General features: G+C 37.8%; 1 protein-coding gene across 1 annotated transcript in view; it reads left to right on the top strand.

The window, feature by feature from the left end:
• The window catches only part of LOC142986562 (PDF receptor-like), a 32,360-nt gene that overhangs the window by 305 nt on the left and 12,625 nt on the right, over positions 1–19,430 (top strand). Inside the window, exons 2-4 of the mRNA XM_076135078.1 lie at positions 4,836–5,065; positions 5,440–5,509; positions 17,073–17,158. Of these exons, the coding sequence (XP_075991193.1) occupies positions 4,836–5,065; positions 5,440–5,509; positions 17,073–17,158 (386 nt within the window). The remainder of the gene's footprint in view (positions 1–4,835; positions 5,066–5,439; positions 5,510–17,072; positions 17,159–19,430) is intronic.

Here is a 19,430-nt window from a genome sequence, read left to right as displayed (position 1 = left end):
TGACAACGCAACTCGGGTCTTCCAGGGCGGCTCCTGATTTCACAACCGCTATTGGGCATATTTACAACATTTTTCTTTATACACCAAGCAAGCGAAAGTTTAGGACACAATTACAATTAGCTTCAACAGCGATGTTGTGCACAAGAATAAGTTTGGAACACTCACCAGATCTCACTGAGGTACACGATACTTACATGTAAATCAATAACTCACGTAATCCGTATTTATAACAATACAATTCGCTTTTGTAAAATCTCATAACCGAAAATGTCAAAAGAAATGTCAAACTGCCGTATTCAATGGTCAGAGCGGAATAGAAGGCGTATGGTGTATCCCACTTCTGATTTTAGGATAACCAGAAGTGGAAGCAAATAAAAGAAAATACTAAACACATAGAACGGTTTTACTATAAGTCACAATCTTTAGCAAATTAACAAGCTCTTTACACATACAAACTGAATCACTTCAAAAATCAATTACAGACAAATAAATAATGAGAGAAATACAGCGTGACCATTCAAACGGGCAGAGGTACCCCTTAGCTAGTGAATCCTATGGAAAAGAGAGCTCAGAATGAGCTCGCAGCCCTTTTATGGACTCGGTCACGTGACCAACGTCACATTTCTTTTACTTCCTCTAATACATATGGCATTTCTTTTTCTTCCTCTAACAATATATAGATTTTGTTGCGGTATATTTTTCAAGAATGTTTCTTCGACAAAAACGTATTCATTCGTAGGTATCGGCATTCTGTACTTTAAACTTAAAATTTTGTAATGTATTCTTCACTCATTATCAAATTAAAGGTATATTCCCGGTGTCCACCCCCTGCTTGTCCACCCCGGGTGGACAGAGACACAAATCTTTTAAAAAGTTCTCGGTGTCCACCCCTGGGGGACAGTGAGAATTAATTTTAAATTATTCCCGCTGGCCACCCCGGGTGGACAAAGACACGAGTTTCGTATTATTAGTCTCGATGTTCACCGCCGGTGGACAAAGCCACTGCTTAAATAAACATTCTCAATGTCCACGCTTGCTGGAATTGGGTGTAAATAATTATAACAAAATTAATCAAGTAGGTTTAAGTTTAAATCAAGGTGTAGGTTATAACAATAAACGTAAAAAAATACATTTTAAGTGATCATTTTATTCACGACATGCGAATGGGACTTGTCAATGGGGACTTCAATATTGATTTATTTCTAGAAAGGATGAGGATGTAAAGATTTTTCTGTGACTTTGATTAATACCTATTGTGATAATTATTTGTGTAGATTGCAAAAGTAAAAGATGTTGATAATATGATTAAACTATAAACCTACTTAATTAATTTTGTTATAATTATTTACACCCAATTCCAGCAAGCGTGGACATTGAGAATGTTTATTTAAGCAGTGGCTTTGTCCACCGGCGGTGAACATCGAGACTAGTAATATGAAACTCGTGTCTTTGTCCACCCGGGGTGGCCAGCGGGAATAATTTAAAATTAATTCTCACTGTCCCCCAGGGGTGGACACCGAGAACTTTTTAAAAGATTTGTGTCTCTGTCCACCCGGGGTGGACACCGGGAATATACCATTTTTTTAGGGAAATGCGTCATTTTCCCGGGGTAAAAAGTAGCCTATGTCCATCTCCTGGCTCTAAGCTACCTCCCTACCAATTTTCAGCCAAATCTGTTCTGCCGTTCTTGAGTTATAAGTGGTGTAACTAACACGACTTTCTTTTATATATATAGATATTTTTACTTTAACCCTCTGTATATACAGAGGGTTAAAGTTTTGTAAAAAAATATTGTATAGGTTAAACTAAAACAGTCTTGAGTCACCAAAAATCTAGCAACAAACAAAAACATCCTATCATGTTTATTTTTTATAGCTGACCCGTGCGGCTCTGCTCGCGTGAATTTCGTACTGTTGCTTATTCGTTTGAGCACACGAATTGCGAAGCACACCTACACATAAAAATGCTAACAACTCTTTTGTCATCTAATGGTTATTTACGAAAGGGACCCGAAGAGTACTCAATGTGACACAGGCTTAGGCAGGCCTGATTTCCTGTGGTTACCTTTTTTTCCGCTCTCGTCTGTGTCCGTAGCAGTTTACAGTATAAAATATAATACCTTATTATAGACTGACCATTGCTTACCCGTCTGGATTCAGAATATTATTATAGGTACAGACAGACCTATCTGCGCCGGAGCTCTTCACACGCGTAATAATGTCATTGTATACTTGCGATGATACGTCCGAATCCGCGTAACCCGTAATTATTTTTTATATATCATCCGTTGTTTATTTTTTAAAACTTACCACATAGTCTGTTTCATAGCTATCCAATTTATTTCCTTAATGCAACCAATTCATTTGGTTATGTGTTTCGAACAACAACGCCATCTGTTAGTTGCGGCGAACAACGACAACAAACGAAATTACTCTGTTGGCCATCTAGGATATCCCGACCGCACCGGACCCACGTGAACCAACATTTTTGTGTAATATATCATACAACATTTATGTTTGAAAATCCTCTAAATGTATAGCCTGTTTCAAAGGTATTTTTTTTACAATAAAGCAATCAAAATAAATTAATTAGAAAAAACATGCTTTGTTGCGAACTATAACGCCATCTATTGGTTGGTGCGAACAACAGGTATCGACACGGCAGGCGCTGCGTTCACTATGCGAATGTTGTGAAATGGATTGCAACGCCATCTATGGTCTCTTTAGGGAAACGCAGGTTCAAAGGATTTCTAAAAAAGAAAATCCCTATTTATAACCAGACCAGTCATGTAAATAAAAATAAAATCGCTAAATGGTTACAAAAACTTAGTTATGCTGAAACAGAAAATCTGTTAAAAGTTGCTATATAAAACATGTTTTGTAAATGTTATTTTTATATTAATATAGCTCGCTGATACTTAAACTGCAACATAGTTATAAATATATTAGTCAATCGGAGGAATCACGAACGACTCCTAAGATACAGGTTTCCCACCTAGTTTAGGAGTCGGTTGTTTTGACCTCAATTTATTGTTCCTAAAGTACAACTAAAATGTAAAGTTTATGAAATCATTGTAATTATGTTTGACTGTACTGAATAAAGATATTATTATTATTATATTATTATATGTATTTTTTTCAATTTTCTAAAAATCTATGAAATTTTCTGTGATAAAAAGTATCCCAATAGTTGCTCCACTACTTATTCTATTCTATGCATATACCAAATTTCAGTGCATTCTATTCGGTAGTTTTTACGTGATAGCGTAACATACAGACGGAGGACAGACAGACAGACAGACAGACAGACAGACAGAAAAGAAAATTATAAATTGCAGATTCGGTATCAGTATCCGTTACTAAACATCCCCCATTGGTTTTTTTTTAAATATATTCAATGTACAGAATTGACCTCTCTACAGATTTATTATAAGTATAGATTATTTTTTATGACTCCTTTCCAACTAGTCCTCTGAAATGTTACATGAGATTTAGAGAGAGGGACGCAATTTTATTTTTGGAACATGTAGGGGGGGGGGCAGTAGAAGCTTAACCTGAAGTTTGTGGAGTCGCCACCCTTGTCCCCGGCCGCCATCTTGGAAGGGGGTGGAAACACATTTTTCGCTATATCTCGGAAACTATGCGTCTTATAATAAAATTGTTAAAGCATAACTTGTAGCAAATTATTTTGCCTACAAATATGTTTCATAATTTTTTGCCCTAAATTGACAATTAAAGAAGTTATAAGCAAAAAAGTTTAATTTTTTTTACAAACATTTTTTTTTTCGCTCTGTAACTTTTTTTGACGACAGCCGCGAGGATCGATCTCTGACGATCTCTACCGAGGTTGTTCTGTAGATGGGTGACCAATGTACACATATCGAGCTCCTCTGTGTTTCGGAAGGCAAGTTAAATTGTGGGTCCCGGTGTCATTTTCGAAGATATTTGACAGTCGTTAAAAGTTGTCAGAAGCTTGAAAGTCTGACACCCAGTCTTACTGAAGGGTATCGTGTTATATCCCAGGTACTTGGGTTGTGGAGGTCAGATAGGCAGTCGCCATGTAAAACACTGGTATTCAGCTGCATCTGGTGAGACTGGAAGCCGACTCCAACATAGTTTGGAAAAAAGGCTAAGCTGAAATGAATAAGTATATTAAAAAAAATACCTCAGACCAATCTTGTAGAGTATTTTTCGAGGAAGATTATTCCCTATAGATTCTTTTAAATTTCATTATTAGAAACTCAGTAACAGCGCTCCGAAGTAGACCGGTCTCGGAAAGAAAATTTTTGTAAAAAAGATTTCACTTTTTTGCTTATAACTTCTTTAATTGTTAATTTAGGGCAAAACTTTATTACACATATTTGTAGGCAAAATAATTTGCTACAAATTATGCTGTATCAATTTATAGCTAGCCGAGATATAGCGAAATAAGTGTTTCCACCACCTTTTTCAAGATGGCGGCCGAGAGACAAGGGTGGCGACCCCACAAACTTCAAGTTAAGCTTCTATTGACCCCCCTACATGTTCCAAAAATAAAATTGCGTCCTCTAAGAAATGCAATATTCGGCCCTCAAATTGTGACATTTCAATGGACTAAACCGTTAGTATATTGGGCAATAAAGAGTAAACTATTCTGTATAGCGCTTCTCTATTCTGATCGACTATCGGCAACCTATCGAGAAATTTTGTATGAAAATCTGGTCAGCGGCCCGAGTGGGCGCCGCTAAGAAAAATTTGGAGTACATTTTGAATGTCAAACTTTAGATACTCGATAGTACCAACTGTAGAGAATAGCGCTTCCAAAGTATAAATGCTAACGATGTATGTTTGTTTCAGCCATACCTATGTGTTGCTATGTATATCATACTTGAGTACTTCATCACAGTGATGTTCATGTGGATGTTGAACGAGGGTTATTATCTTCACACCCTCGTAACATCCAACGTGTTAAGGGGTAGCAACCCCTACAAATTCTTCTTGCTCCTCGGGTGGTGTGCTCCGGTCTTAATAACCTCGGCTTGGGCCACCTTAGCTGGTATACATTATGCACAGGACACCAGCCTGGGGTGAGTATTTGATTACTTTCCGTACCATTCATCCATCCATCCATCCATCCATCCATCCATCAATCCCTTCCGATAGAAAAGTTATTATTTTTTTAATTACTGATCGATTCGAAACAGATAAGTATCAGTCTTTGACCTAAATACTAAACCAAAAGTGTTAGTGTATATTCGTGTAGTCAGTCGAGATTTTTGATCAAAGGGCTTGCCTTTGAACTGTGACTAAATGAATGAAGTTGCGACAGCAGAGTGTGTACGGCTGCGGCGGATTCGGTGCCGCCGGTCATGTGACAGTAAAAATATTTTCTAGCCTTATCCTCAACTATTCCTCTTTTTTAAAGTATTATAAAAGAACTAATGGTGGTATGTTGTTACAGTTGTTGGTACGGCTACAACTTCTTGACGTACTTCTGGGTACTAGAGGGTCCACGGTTAGCAGTAATCACGGTAAGTGTCCCAACTAGCACACAAGCTGCTTGTACAGTCGTTATACAGCCTGATAGTTACATAAGAGTCGTTCAAATGCTGTACAATTTTCTATAAGTTGTATGGTAGTTATTTAAAAAACCCTTTAACAGCTAGGCGGGAAAGTGGCCGTTTTGTAGGAACCAAATGATTTATAGTAATATATGAGCATGTAATATGCGTCGCTTTGACAGCCTAGGGAAGTATAATTGAGTTAATGGAGTCTTCTATAACACCGTTAAATGTATAAGGGTACTTTAGGAGATAAAGGAGTTTAAACGGAGTTATGTGTTGCTTTTATAGCGCTAACTAAGCCTTTTGTAATGCCCTAGGTTCTATAACAGATTTTTTTTAGTGTATTACTCATATATAAAAGAGTTGTGTAGGTATTTAATAGCGCCTTGAGCGTTATCTATACTAATATTGTTTGTTTGTTTGTTTGTTTGAATGCGCTAATCTCGGGAACTACTGGTTTGATTTGAAAAAATCTTTCAATGTTAGATAGCCCATTTATCGAGGAAGGCTATAAGCTATATATCATCACGCTACAACCAATAGGAGCAGAGTACCAGTGAAAAATGTTACAAAAACGGGGAAAATTATGATTCTCTTATGTGACGCAAGCGAAGTAGCGCGGGTCAGCTAGTATTAGATATTTATGTGGCTTCTGTATGACAAATAAATGTATAAGGTATCATTCGAAACATTTTTACAGCCATGGGGATTACAGAATTATGTTAAAGCACCTAAATCGTTTTAATAGCATGAACTAACGCTCTTGTATCTATACATCTATAACCGAGTAATATACCTTTATAATAGAGCTAATAGTAATATACCTTTATCTAAGAGTGAGCCTAGCAATTTCAGGCCCATTTCCATCTTGCCTGCGGTTAGCAAAATCTTCGAAAAGGTCATCTTAGAGCAGCTCGAAAGTCACTTTAACTCGAATCAGCTATTTCATGGTAAACAGTATGGTTTCACAAAGGGTAGGTTAACTATCGATGCAGGTATTTCGCTCGTCAAGCATATCTATGATGCTTGGGAGACATCCCAGGACGCCATTGGGGTGTTCTGCGATCTCCCAAAGCATTTGACTGTGTCCAACATAATAGGTACGATTCAGACCAACCGAACGTGTGCCGCGGCAGCCGAACGCGTCCGTCGGAGCTGTACCGCTACGTCGGTATGCGTACGGCTGCCGCGGTAGCCGCACGCGTGCCGTGGCAGCCGACAGCGTCCGCTGGACTAAAGAAATTAGTTTTTCTTCCGTATCCATTTTTGATTTTAATATGTTAACTGTCGCTTGAAGAACACAACTTCAATGATTCGCTAGTTGCTGCACCGTAATCTTCGTTCGTATTTCACGACGCACAGCTGACCGGCTCCGAACGGACCCGACGGCAGCCGATTGGATGCCGACGGCGCCGTTCGGAGCCGGTCGAGGCCGGTCGGCCATCGCGACAGCCGAATGCATTCTGCGACAGGTCGCGACAGGTCGCGACGCGTCGCGGGATGCCGACGGAGATAGCTATTCGTAAGTTGCTTGCAAATATGAACTGTAATTACTGTTGATACATTTCAATGTTCTTTACCGCATTGTAAAATGCCGCCCGGCCCGGCCCGACGCGAGCCGGTTGGTCTGAATCGTACCATACGCTCCTTAGGAAACTAAACCACTATGGAATTAGGGATACAGCGCTCGATTTACTTGCGTCATATTTGAGTAATAGGATTCAACGAGTAGATATCAATGGTGTAAGGTCTTCAGGTTCAGCTGTTTCTCTGGGCGTGCCTCAGGGTTCGATACTCGGTCCGTTTCTTTTTCTCGTATATATAAACGATCTCCCCTTTCAGGTGCAGGACTTATGTGATATTATATTATTTGCAGATGACACTTCACTCATTTTTAAAGTAGATCGTTCGAAGTCTTGTTTTATTGATATCAATAGTATTCTTGAACAGGTCCACAACTGGTTCACTTGTAATACTCTGTTATTAAATTCTAACAAAACTAAGTGCATTAGGTTCACTATGCCCAACGCGAGGAATTTAGGTACTAACATAGTCGTAAATGGGCAAACTATCGATTTGGTAGTTTCGGCAACTTTTTTAGGTATCAGTCTGGATAGCAAGCTCCAATGGGGCACTCAGATAGCGCATCTCTCGGGGAGACTCAGCTCCGCCGCGTACGCAATCAGAAAAGTAAGACAGTTTGCTGGTGTGGATGCGGCAAGACTGGTTTACTTTAGTTATTTTCACAGCGTCATGTCTTACGGTATATTACTGTGGGGTAAGGCTGCTGATATAGATGTTATTTTTGTCCTTCAAAAAAGAGCCATCCGTGCAATTTATAGTTTAGGAGCGCGAGACTCCTTGAGAGAGCTTTTTGGGCAGATAGGGATACTGACGGTGTCATCACAGTATGTGCTTGCAAACTTGTTGTATATAAAACAAAATTTAGGGACTTTCGCAACAAATAGCTATAGACACAATTATAACACTAGAAACAGACACAAATTAGTAGGTCCCCATCATCGTTTACACAAGGTGCACAATTCGTTTGTAGGGCTCGGAATTCGTTTCTTCAACAAGCTTCCCAAGCACATCATGCATTTACCCCTGCCAAAATTCAAAGTTGCTGTTAAGGAACATCTCGTTAGGAAAGCTTATTACAGAATTGATGAGTATCTAAACGACAATAGCTCTTGGGATTAGTCGCTCGCTTGATTAGGATTCTTTGAAATTAGGGAACTTTGCTTTAAATTGTATAAACTCAGTAGCAGTAGGTCTAAATATTGTAAAATATGGGCAATTATTTTAATGATGCAAATAGGTGATGTTACGTACAATTTGATGTTAATCATAAAACTGTCACTTTTTTTTCTTTTATATTGTTCACAACCAATGTGCTCACTTGCTGCCCATATTCTTATTATCGCATGCTAGTAGGTGCTCCCAACATACGGTTTGATCAGAGACTAATAAATAACCTAGTTATATTCATTTTCCTTAGGTGGTTCAGTCTGTCAACTGTTTTTAAAGAATCATACTATAAATTGACTTTCAAACTATTTTAATATTCAACGACTGACCCCTAAAAGTACGAGTAAAACGCTGGTGTGTGACCAAAACAATTATATTGAAGCACTCCTATGCCACAACTGCAAAACCTTGAAGTCTACAACAGCAAACACTAGAGCCTTTGTACAGCTTAAGCCGCTAAAGCAGATGTAACCAACTCTGAGAGCTGCTTGATCGAGACGCCATTACAGCATTTGGTAAATGTATTTTTTGAGGTTATTACGATCTTTTGAAGATCATACAAATCTATAGCCTGGTAACGTTAACATAATTAAAATCATTTTTTGTTACCTATAACCCTAATGGGTCTTTAGTCGTTTCGCACCACACCCTATTCGCCCCGCGGTGTGAATCGCCCAAGTACTGTTTCTGAATGGGTCCTTTCGCACCGCAGTGGTTGGAGCGGGGCGAATGGCCTAAGGTATATTTTTGAATAGGTCGATTCGGACCGATGACGAAATGAATCAATATCCCTTAAGTAGCTCTGATTTGGACTCATTAAATTCCAATCGACAATTCATACAGGTGAGAAGAAAAGTGGTTGTTGAGAAAAAATCCTATAGTGTAAGTTTAAACACAATTTAAACATGGCATAGTCATTTTAATTATATTAGATAATGATGATTTTAAATACTACAAAAAGGGAAATCAACACAAAAAAACACAAGTTTTTGTAATATGGCTACTTTAAACTAACTTTTGATAATCACAGATTATGATGTACATTACAATTTTCTTATAACTAGTTTAATTAGCAAAATCACAGGAACTAACTCTAACATTTTACGTTGTTATGTTGAGTAATATTTTGTGTTCGGTTGTACCATAATACATGCATTCACCAACTCAATAAAAAACTTGTGGTCCGAATCGACCCATTGCAAGAAGTTATTGGGCGATTCGCACCGCGGTATGAAACGACCCATACAGAAATGAGACTTGGGCGATTCGCACCGCGGGGCGAATCACTTGCGGTGCGAAACGCCTAAAGACCCCTAATACAATAATTGAATCAAGAAATAAAAGCCCCCATGTCAACTTACTCAATAGTATGAAGTTTGAGAAGGTGGCCGGTATATGGCTATTACTTTGGACTAACATTGTAAATGCTAAGGCGTGCCTCAGTCCTTTCACAGTCTGTTTAAACCTTCAGATTTAACAATTGTAGAAAAAATCTTACACTTACATTTTTAAGTACATTATCGTTCCTAATGTTTGACTTAAAAACATAACCAATTTCAATGACTTCCAATAAGATTTATTTTTCTTATTATTGCAATACCAACGCGCAGTGTATAATTTTGCTTCAGAAGCGGACATCCTCTTTTATAGTGAATTTCGATGGATATAAATGTTATACAACATAATATAAACCACCAGTTAAAATATATTTCATAATATTGGAGCTACAATAGTTTTTTCAAAAGGTCAATGAACTTTGCCAAAACCTTTTTTTGTAGATATTTCTAAAAATAACAAACTCACGCTTTATTTAAACGCAACGCTGACCCGGCAAACGTTGTTTTGCCATAAAAATTAAATAAAAAAACATTGTCCAGCGGACAAAATTGTAAATCTAAACTATTCTCAGATCCCCTTGAACACACATAAAAAATTTCATAAAAATCGGTCCAGTCGTTTAAGAGAAGTTCAGTGACATACAAACTTACAGAAGAATTATATAAACAAAGATTAGCATTGTTAGTCCGTAAGCCAGTGACAGATTTTCACGACCAATTTCCTCTCTTTCGATAATTCGTAAAATGCCTCAGAGAGTCGTAATAAAAAAAAGTAGTCATTTCTTCCCGATTAAAAAGTTTATCAAATTAAAGTTAAAGCAATATTTCGAAGAAATAAAATCGTCAGCTGGTTATACAGTGGTGGATTATACGTCAGCTGGTCAGGCAAATGTGACAAAAAAAGTTCAGTGATTTCCTCTCAAAAGAAAATTTATCAGATGATAGTTTATGTATTGTTTTGATTATATAAATAAGTCAGCTGGCTGTATGTAGGTGGAATGTTTGTCAGCCAAAGTAAATGTATCAGCTAACGTGTTTTCCCCCAACATACTGCCAGCTGATTGTTTTTATTACATACAGGATCATTTTCAACAATTTTTTTTCGGGATGTAATGACGTACTTAATGTTATCCAACATTATATTTAATGTGCATACTAAAATGTAAAATTTTCTGGCAATGTTTCGATTAATTTTTTTTTTATGGGAACTACGATTTTTAAGAATAGAAATAAATAAATACTTTGCTGAGCAAATCAATTGATTTATAATTTTTCAATATTTAAATTAATAATGCTTGAGGTTTAATACATACTATGTGTTTTACCAAAAAAATACACTCTAGTTATGTAACTTCTTACTGTAAAAAATTGGAACATTCAACGTACAGGACTTCAGAACTATAACGTTTCTAAGCTTTCTATCAATTTCGATGGAAATAGGCTTGTCACAAAAAGGATGAGTTTATTTAATGGGTTCAAATTTCAAATATCGTTCTAGACTATGTTATTTAGGTATGTAATGGAAAAAATACGCAATATCTATCTATATACTATTATATTTATTGATTGTTTGTTTGTTTGTTTGTTTGTTTGAACGCGCTAATCTCAGGAACTACTGGTCCGATTTGAAAAATTCTTTCAGTGTTAGATAGCCCATTTATCGAGGAAGGTTATAGGCTATATAACATCACGCTACGGTCATTAGGAGCGGAGTAGCAACGAAAAATGTTATAAAAACGGGGAACATTTTTACCAATTCTCTTAGGTGACGCAAGCGAAGTTGCGCAGGTCAGCTAGTTAAATATATTTGTCAAAAATATATCGTTGACTAAAAATTTAAAAATGTTATATCTCCGAAATCCTATGTTTAAAACATCTAGTTCTTTTTTGTCGAACTAATAAGTACAGAAACGAATCATTTGGCGTTTAAAAAAATTGCTAATATATATTTTTTTTCTTTTTTTTTTTTTAAAGAGACAACTCCCGCACTAAGAATTGCTCTTGTGTCGCGGGGACTTTTTACAAACATACAAACAACGGACACAAAGCACAACCAGACCCGAAACAATTATTTGTGGATCGCACAAATAATTGTCCCGTGTGGGAATCGAACCCACGACCTCTCGTTGCCGTGGTATCGGCGTGGCGACCTAAACCACTGCGCCACGGAGGCAGTCACATTTTCCCCGTTTATGTGACACATATTGCAGGATATCTGTGAAAAAAATACTAAATAAAAGAAAAAAATGTTTTTCACCCAAACCAGTTGAGATATTTAAACCAGTTGAGTTATTGTCGATATTAACTGTAATAAATAGGTTTAAGCGCTTTGAGACTTAGAAACGAATGAAATTTTATTGGTAATCTTGGTAGACATCGATTGTGAATACGATACGAATACGATCGATGTTTTTTACGCCTTTGAAACCTCTTGTGGTGTAGTATCCTGCCGATTTGAGTGGGGAGTTTGGCCATGAGTCCACAACGTTGGCCACGTGTAAAGTGGGGAGGGACTATGCATGCCCTCTAGGATTTTCCTTTACCGTTGGAGCAAGCGACAATTATTTGTAACACATAACATTGAATCGTCATTGGTGTGTTGCGTCGGGTTTCAACCATCGACCATACATAATATCACGCTGTTTTCTCATAGAGGTAGGCAGAGACCAAAAACCACTTGGTACGATCCTTAAAAACATGCCTTGCCTCAATCCCATCCATACATCTTGTCATACAGGACCGCCGCGCGCCGGTTACGAGTACTACGGACCTGATCTTAGATTTTGCAATAATTGCGATCTGTATGTGCCTGTCAAGGGTGTCCGCTCCCGGCGTTTCCATTTACGTCCATTTTAGAAATTACTGTATTTTCATTCATTCTCTATATATAAACAAAAATAAAACCATATATTAATATAATCAATCAAAACATATGAGCGCAAAATATTATACAAATAACTATCACTTGCTCAACGGCAGCAGGAAACCATCATAATGAAACTTTGCGGGCCTAAAAAATAGTTTAACCTTTTCCCCAACACACAGTTGGCCAGCATGGCGCACTCAAGACTTAACCCCTACCTACCTACCGTATGGGATGAGGCCCTTGCTAAGAAGGGGAAAAGCCTCAAAAAAAAATTTGAGGGTATGCTAAAGCCCTTAACCCGTACCAGGCCAGCTTGGACTCATGGCCCAAGTCTAGTGAGTCCTCCAGTAATGAGTTAAAACCAGTTAAAGTAATAATTTTAGAATTGTATAAGCCCTATAAAATTATTAAAATCATTAGTGAGTTAACTTCCTAGTCTATTAATGTTGTAATTACTATGAAAGTTGGTTACAAATTGTCCCCCAATCAAATTGGTAGGTCAATCGGGAAGAAAATGTCCCAGTAGTACTACTAGTAGTACCATTGGGAACAAAATCTATACTAATCTATATCAGCTTAGCCTTTCTTCCAAGCTATGTTGGAGTCGGCTTCCAGTCTTACCGGTTGCAGCTGAATACCAGTGTTTTACATGGAGCGACTGCCTATCTGACCTCCACAACCCAGTTACCTGGGATAACACGATACCTTTCGGTAAGACTGGTTGTCAGACTTTTCAAGCTTCTGACTGCTGTTAACGACTGTCAAAGATCTTCGAAAATGACAGCCGGGACCCACAATTTAACGTGCCTTCCGAAACACGGAGGAACTCGATATGTATAAGATGGTCACCCATCCACAAATCAACCTCGGCAAGCATAACTTAACCTCAAAGATCGATCCGCGCGGCTGTTGTTAACTAAGCCACGAGCTCCTCCTAATCTATACTAATCTATCTATACTAATATTATAAAACTGAAGAGTTTGTTTGTTTGTTTGAACGCGCTAATCTCGGGAGCTACTGGTCCGATTGAAAAAGTCTTTCAGTGTTAGATAGCCCATTTATCGAGGAAGGCTATAGGCTATAAATCATCACGCTACGGCTAATAGGAGCAGAGTACCAGTGAAAAATGTTACAAAAACGGGAAAAATTATGTTTGTCTTATGTGACGCAAGCGAAGTTGCGCGGGTCAGCTAGTGTCAGATAAACGGGGAAAATTTTGACTCATTCTCTTAGGTGACGCAAGCGAAGTTGCGCGGGTCAGCTAGTTCCCAATAAAACTACTAGTAAGACTACGCGGTAAGACTACTGGGAACTGCCCATTCGAGCAAACTCAACCTTTACTATCTTGTTGCCTTTTCGTTATTCTACGTTTTTGCAATTGCGATTCATTGAACACGTCATGACGTGCATCGTGAAATTAGTTTTTGGAAAGCCTCTGTAATGTCATTGTTTATGTTTTCAGTTGAAATGTTTTCATATTTCTGTAGGCTATCGACTTTTATGGTTCACTAGCTGACCCGCGCAACTTCGCTTGCGTCACATAACAAAGACTGGGTCAAAATTGTCCCCGTTTTTGTAACATTTTTCATTGGTACTCTGGTCCTATTGGTAGTAGCATGATGATATGTAGTCTATAACCTTCCTCGATAAGTGGACTATCTAACACTGAAATATTTTTTCAAATCGGACCAGTAGTTCCTGAGATTACCGCGTTCAAACCAACAAACAAACAAACAAACTCTTCAGCTTTATAATATTACTAAAGATTAATAAATTTAACTTGGCAATGAACAAGGATATTTATAGACTACAAGCCCATGTTAAAAATTGATGGGTCATTTGAACCACCAGGTGACCTATCTAGAACGATGTAAGAGCATAAAATAATAAGATTCAGCACTATGCCGTCACTTGTAAGCTGTCCAACTGAGTGCAGGTGAGAATTCGAAAGTACAGGTAGACTCAGTACATTTTGGTCACATATTTTTGTACGGCATTCTTACCACCGATAGATCCATTAAAAATAATAAGAAAACGCACAATGCCGTACAAAAATGGTGCGCCACGAAGTCGGAATTTCTTTTTATTTTCCGACAATTACCGGGGTAAAGGAGATCATCCAGGCTCCTGAGGCTCCATACATTTTTGGGCCTTTTTCAAAGTGCCGGCCAACAAAAAGTGGGCAAACTCTTTGAGCGTCTGTTGGCAGCCCGCCTCGTCGAACATATGGAGGAGCACGGCCCGGACCTGAGCCCCAACCAGTTTGGTTAGTAACCGCCCGCGGCAGAAATACCATGAGGCAATACATATCGAATATATTCGAAACAATGAAATTTGAATTATTTTTAATATTTTAATACTTTTTAATTCTTTCTCTTATGGAGAATTAACATTGTCAATATTTTTGAATACTTTTTTTTAACCAGGGATATTATTATATGTGGGAAAATTGAAAAAAAAAATGTACGTCATCATTTTTTCCTAGATTAGACTTTGGCGCATCTGGGGGCACCGCAGTGCCCCCGCAAGTCGAGCAAAAAAAAGCGGCACGGCCGTACCATCTTTTCCCGAAGCAATTCAGGCTATTTTCGACCCCCTATAATTTCAATTTGGCTCAACCTAAACTTACTAACCCTAAACTGTAACAAAACATCTTATATACCATTCGCTATCCGACGCAACAACTTACCTGACCAGTCTTTCTCCATAATAGCGCACACCTGCTCTAAACAACACTCCCAATGTTTATGTCCGTCACTAACAAGAACAGACTATGTGAAATATCTGGGTGTCCAAATAGACGGAGGATTACTTTGGGACAAACAGATTGAGGCCATAACAACACGATGTATGAAATTAGTCCATACCTTCAAATACCTCAGAAACTCGGCTGCGCCGGAAACCCTGAAAATGGTGTACTTTGCACTGTGCCAATCGGTCATCGGATATTGTATCACAGTATGGGGTGGTGCGAACAAAACCAGTTTTCTGAGGATTGAAAGAGCGCAGAGAGCCGTGCTAAAGGTTATGTTCCGCAAACCGTACCGCTATCCTACCACAAATCTATACGCTGATTCGGAAGTACTTTCTGTTCGCCAACTTTATATACTGCGGTCCATTATAAAAAAACACAGCAGCATCCCCCCTACTGACCCTAAAAAAAGAAAAAAGCTACCTATTAGTACTCCCCATAAAACTACTTTCGCCCAACATCAATACCACACGTTAAGTACATACATTTACAAACAAATCCACAAAAAATTAAACATAATTGATCTAAATAATTATGCATTAAAAACAAAATTGATGGAATGGCTATTGAAACAGGACTATCAGCAAACAGAGTCTTTACTCAAGTACGTAATTTAACTACCTACAAAGTTCACATAAGTACACGCACACACACACACACACACACACACACACACACACACACACACACACACACACACACACACACACACGCATACACAAACACATATACACCGACAAACATATGTCAAGTGAATGTCAGTAAACAAATTACCTACTAACATTTAGTTATTAAGTACGCTCGGGTAGATCGACACAGTCTACTTCTTATAACTATTGTATCACTGTTCAAATGAATCACTGTCTCTCAAGATACAGGTTACCTAGTTTGAGAGGCAGGGTTTTCCTTTTTGTGTACAGATTTGAGTTCCTAAATTGTTATGCATTGTGTTACTACCAAAGTTATTTTAAGAATTTTTGCATGTTAAGTAAGTGTGTGAATCTGTATTTTTGTTAAATAAAGTTATTTATTATTTATTATTATAGTTAGGATTTTGAGAACATTTGTTCGGTGAAAATTTAAAAAAGAAACCTATTTTAAATTAGTTATTTTATTCGTCAAAAATGTAGATGACAACTTTTTTATTTAGGTATTTAGTATTGGATTAGTCATTTGTCTCCCACCTTTGACTCTTGAACTATTTACTATGACGAAATATAAATACAAACACATATTACTGGTAACTTTAAACGCATGTTAATTTATAGGTTAATTTGCGGCTTAAGGTATACATGCTAAGATGCGATTACCTAGTCTGCTTTACTTCGAAGCTGTTCGTTTACGTATTTGTCCGGTAATTCGGTCTATCATTTATCCACTACCTACTTCACAGAATAACAGGGAAAAAATTTGGACTAATAATTTTTAGACACATTTTTCTTTATAGGCCACCGGTTTATGCAGCTGACCTGTTTGATACAGCTACTTCATTATAGAAATACATAGAAAAATTGTTATCCTACCAATATTATAAATGCAAAAGTTTGTGAGTATGTATGGATGTTTGTTACTCTTTCGCGCAAATAGTACCGAATCGATAACCATATGGGTATGCAGGCAGATGAAGATCCAGAATTACACATAGGCTACTTTTTATCCCGGAGTTCCCGAGAGATCGGTTTCCACGCGGGCGACGTCGCTGGCGGCCTCTAGTAGAAAATAATTATCTTTCCAATTAGTACAATGCGTGGACACAGGAAGTAGTACATACATATTTCCCGTTCATATTTTTGGACATTCCTCATTTATTATATTTGTTACAGATCAACTTCCTCTTCCTCCTGAACATCATGAGGGTGTTGATTCTTAAACTACGTCAAGACAATAGTTCTGACGTCGTTAAAGCTAGGTAAGTAACTTAGTGTAATTGAAGTTATGGTATTCATTCAAACAGCGCATATGTACTTCATATTGTGTAAAAGACATACTCTTTGTGTGAATCGGCTTAATGTAAAGATGGAAGTTTTCTTTCGGTTTTTACAGAAACGTAAAGTGTTAAATTTTTAGAAAATCGGGGCGACTATTGTTGTACGATTACCAACACTCCAAGGTTATATGCCATGTGCAACCTTTGCATATAACTAATAGAAATTGTAAGATCACATTTGAGTATTTGATACTCTATTGTAGATAGTATTTCTACCCTTGGATATATCGAAGCATTAGATCGACGTGACTATTATAATTTTGAAAATCGCAAAATGTTCTCCCTCCACGTTACGTTTTCGTATATCTTTGAAGATTCCCGAGTTGCTTTTGATTGTTTTGGAAAAACTGACATCATTCGCCCAATGGTTTTTGGCAAATATTTTGGCAAACACTGCGCGATATGTTAGATCTGCATACTTCCCACACAAAAACGTAGTCATTTTCAATGATAGGTATAGATCGACCGTCGTTCAGTCAACACCGTATTAGACTTGCTCCGTATTTAAAATTATTTTTTAGTGGTAAAAGTGATTATTTTCACAAAAAATTTATACACCTCAAATTCTTAACGTTCCAACAATACAGTGCTATAAAAACTACTTCAATCACACATAATATAAATGCCTTATAATCAGTGAAAGTGTTTTAAATTAACAGTTTAACAAAATAATTCAAAAACACCTTAAAGGACGAGACACAGCGAGCGGTCACGCTATTTTCACGGTTACGCACTCTACATAACCGTGAGAGTCGCTTGCACTAGTTACGGATGACCGTTGCATCGGATCTATCCCACTAGTCCCGTTGAGTTGTCCCGTGACGGGACAACTGGCACTATTTTGTCCCAGCTGTCCCGTGGCGGGACAAGTGACACTGTTTTGGTGTCAGTTGTCCCGTTGCAGAAAAATCACAGGACTAGTTGGACAGACGGAAAGGTCAAAACAACTGGTTCCATTGAGTTGTTGCGTGACAACAGGTACTTGGTACTTTACCTATATGAGCAATACAAATGGATTACCCATGTTATTTGCTGGAGATATTCATATCAATATAATGGATAATAACACACAAGCACTTGAATATCAATGTTTCATGTCTGAGCTTGGTATGATCCCAGCTATAACGGAACCTACCCGCGGTACATCGTGTCTTGACCATATTTTCATTTCAACATCCTTTGGAACAATTACACCTAGGGGTGTCATCTGTCAATCAGATATTACTGATCATTACCTTGTTATGATAGGATTAGATCTCAACAAACCTACTCTACCAAAGCTTAGTCAAACTGTATTAAGACGAGACTTCGAAGCAATTAAGGCAGAACTATTCGATGTAGACTGGGCAGTGGTTATTGAACATAGTAGTGTTAACGTAGCAACTAATACTTTTATGGATCTCCTTACCAAAATTGTAGATAGACATACCCGCAAAGCCCACCTAAGTAGAGCTGAACATAATCTTAAGCCCTGGATCACCCCAGGGCTCATAAGATGCATGAAGCATAGAGATAGGCTACATCATCGATCTAGACTAGCAGGTGTTGCCTCTAATTGGTTTAAAAGTTATCTCACAGAACGGAATCAGTGCGTGAAGATAGGTAAGTCTCTGAGTAGTCCAAAATTTTTGACATTTGGTGTCCCACAGGGCTGTATTTTGGGTCCAACGTTATTTACAATCTACCTCAACGACATTCATGACGTCCCAATGGAAAAGGCCGAAATAGTCTGTTACGCTGATGACACAGCAATAGTTTTTAATGGAAATACTTGGACAGAAACTCTTTCGCGTGCAGAACTTGGATTGGCAAAGATCTATGAATGGCTGGAAAATAATCTACTGACGCTTAACACTAGCAAGACCGAATACATCTGTTTTCATAAGATGTTTCTTCCCCCTCTGAAACTCTTATCAAAATTCATGTGTGCAATGACAGCACCTGCAACTGTAAACCTTTAAAAAGGAAAACTGTTGTAAAATATCTGGGCGTATTTGTAGATGAGAAACTAACGTTTAAAAAACACATCGAGACCCTATCAACACGCATTAGAAAGGTGATTGGAATTTTTAAGCATCTCAGAAATATTGCAGACACAAAAACTCTCAAAATGGTGTATTTTGCCATATGTCAATCTATTTTGACTTATTGCATCACATCTAGTAGAAAAAGCGCAAAGATCTGTTCTTAAAGT

The sequence above is a fragment of the Anticarsia gemmatalis genome, chromosome Z, assembly GCF_050436995.1.
Source record: "Anticarsia gemmatalis isolate Benzon Research Colony breed Stoneville strain chromosome Z, ilAntGemm2 primary, whole genome shotgun sequence".
Lineage (NCBI taxonomy): Eukaryota > Metazoa > Arthropoda > Insecta > Lepidoptera > Erebidae > Anticarsia > Anticarsia gemmatalis.
This window is presented reverse-complemented; position numbering and strand designations above follow the sequence as displayed.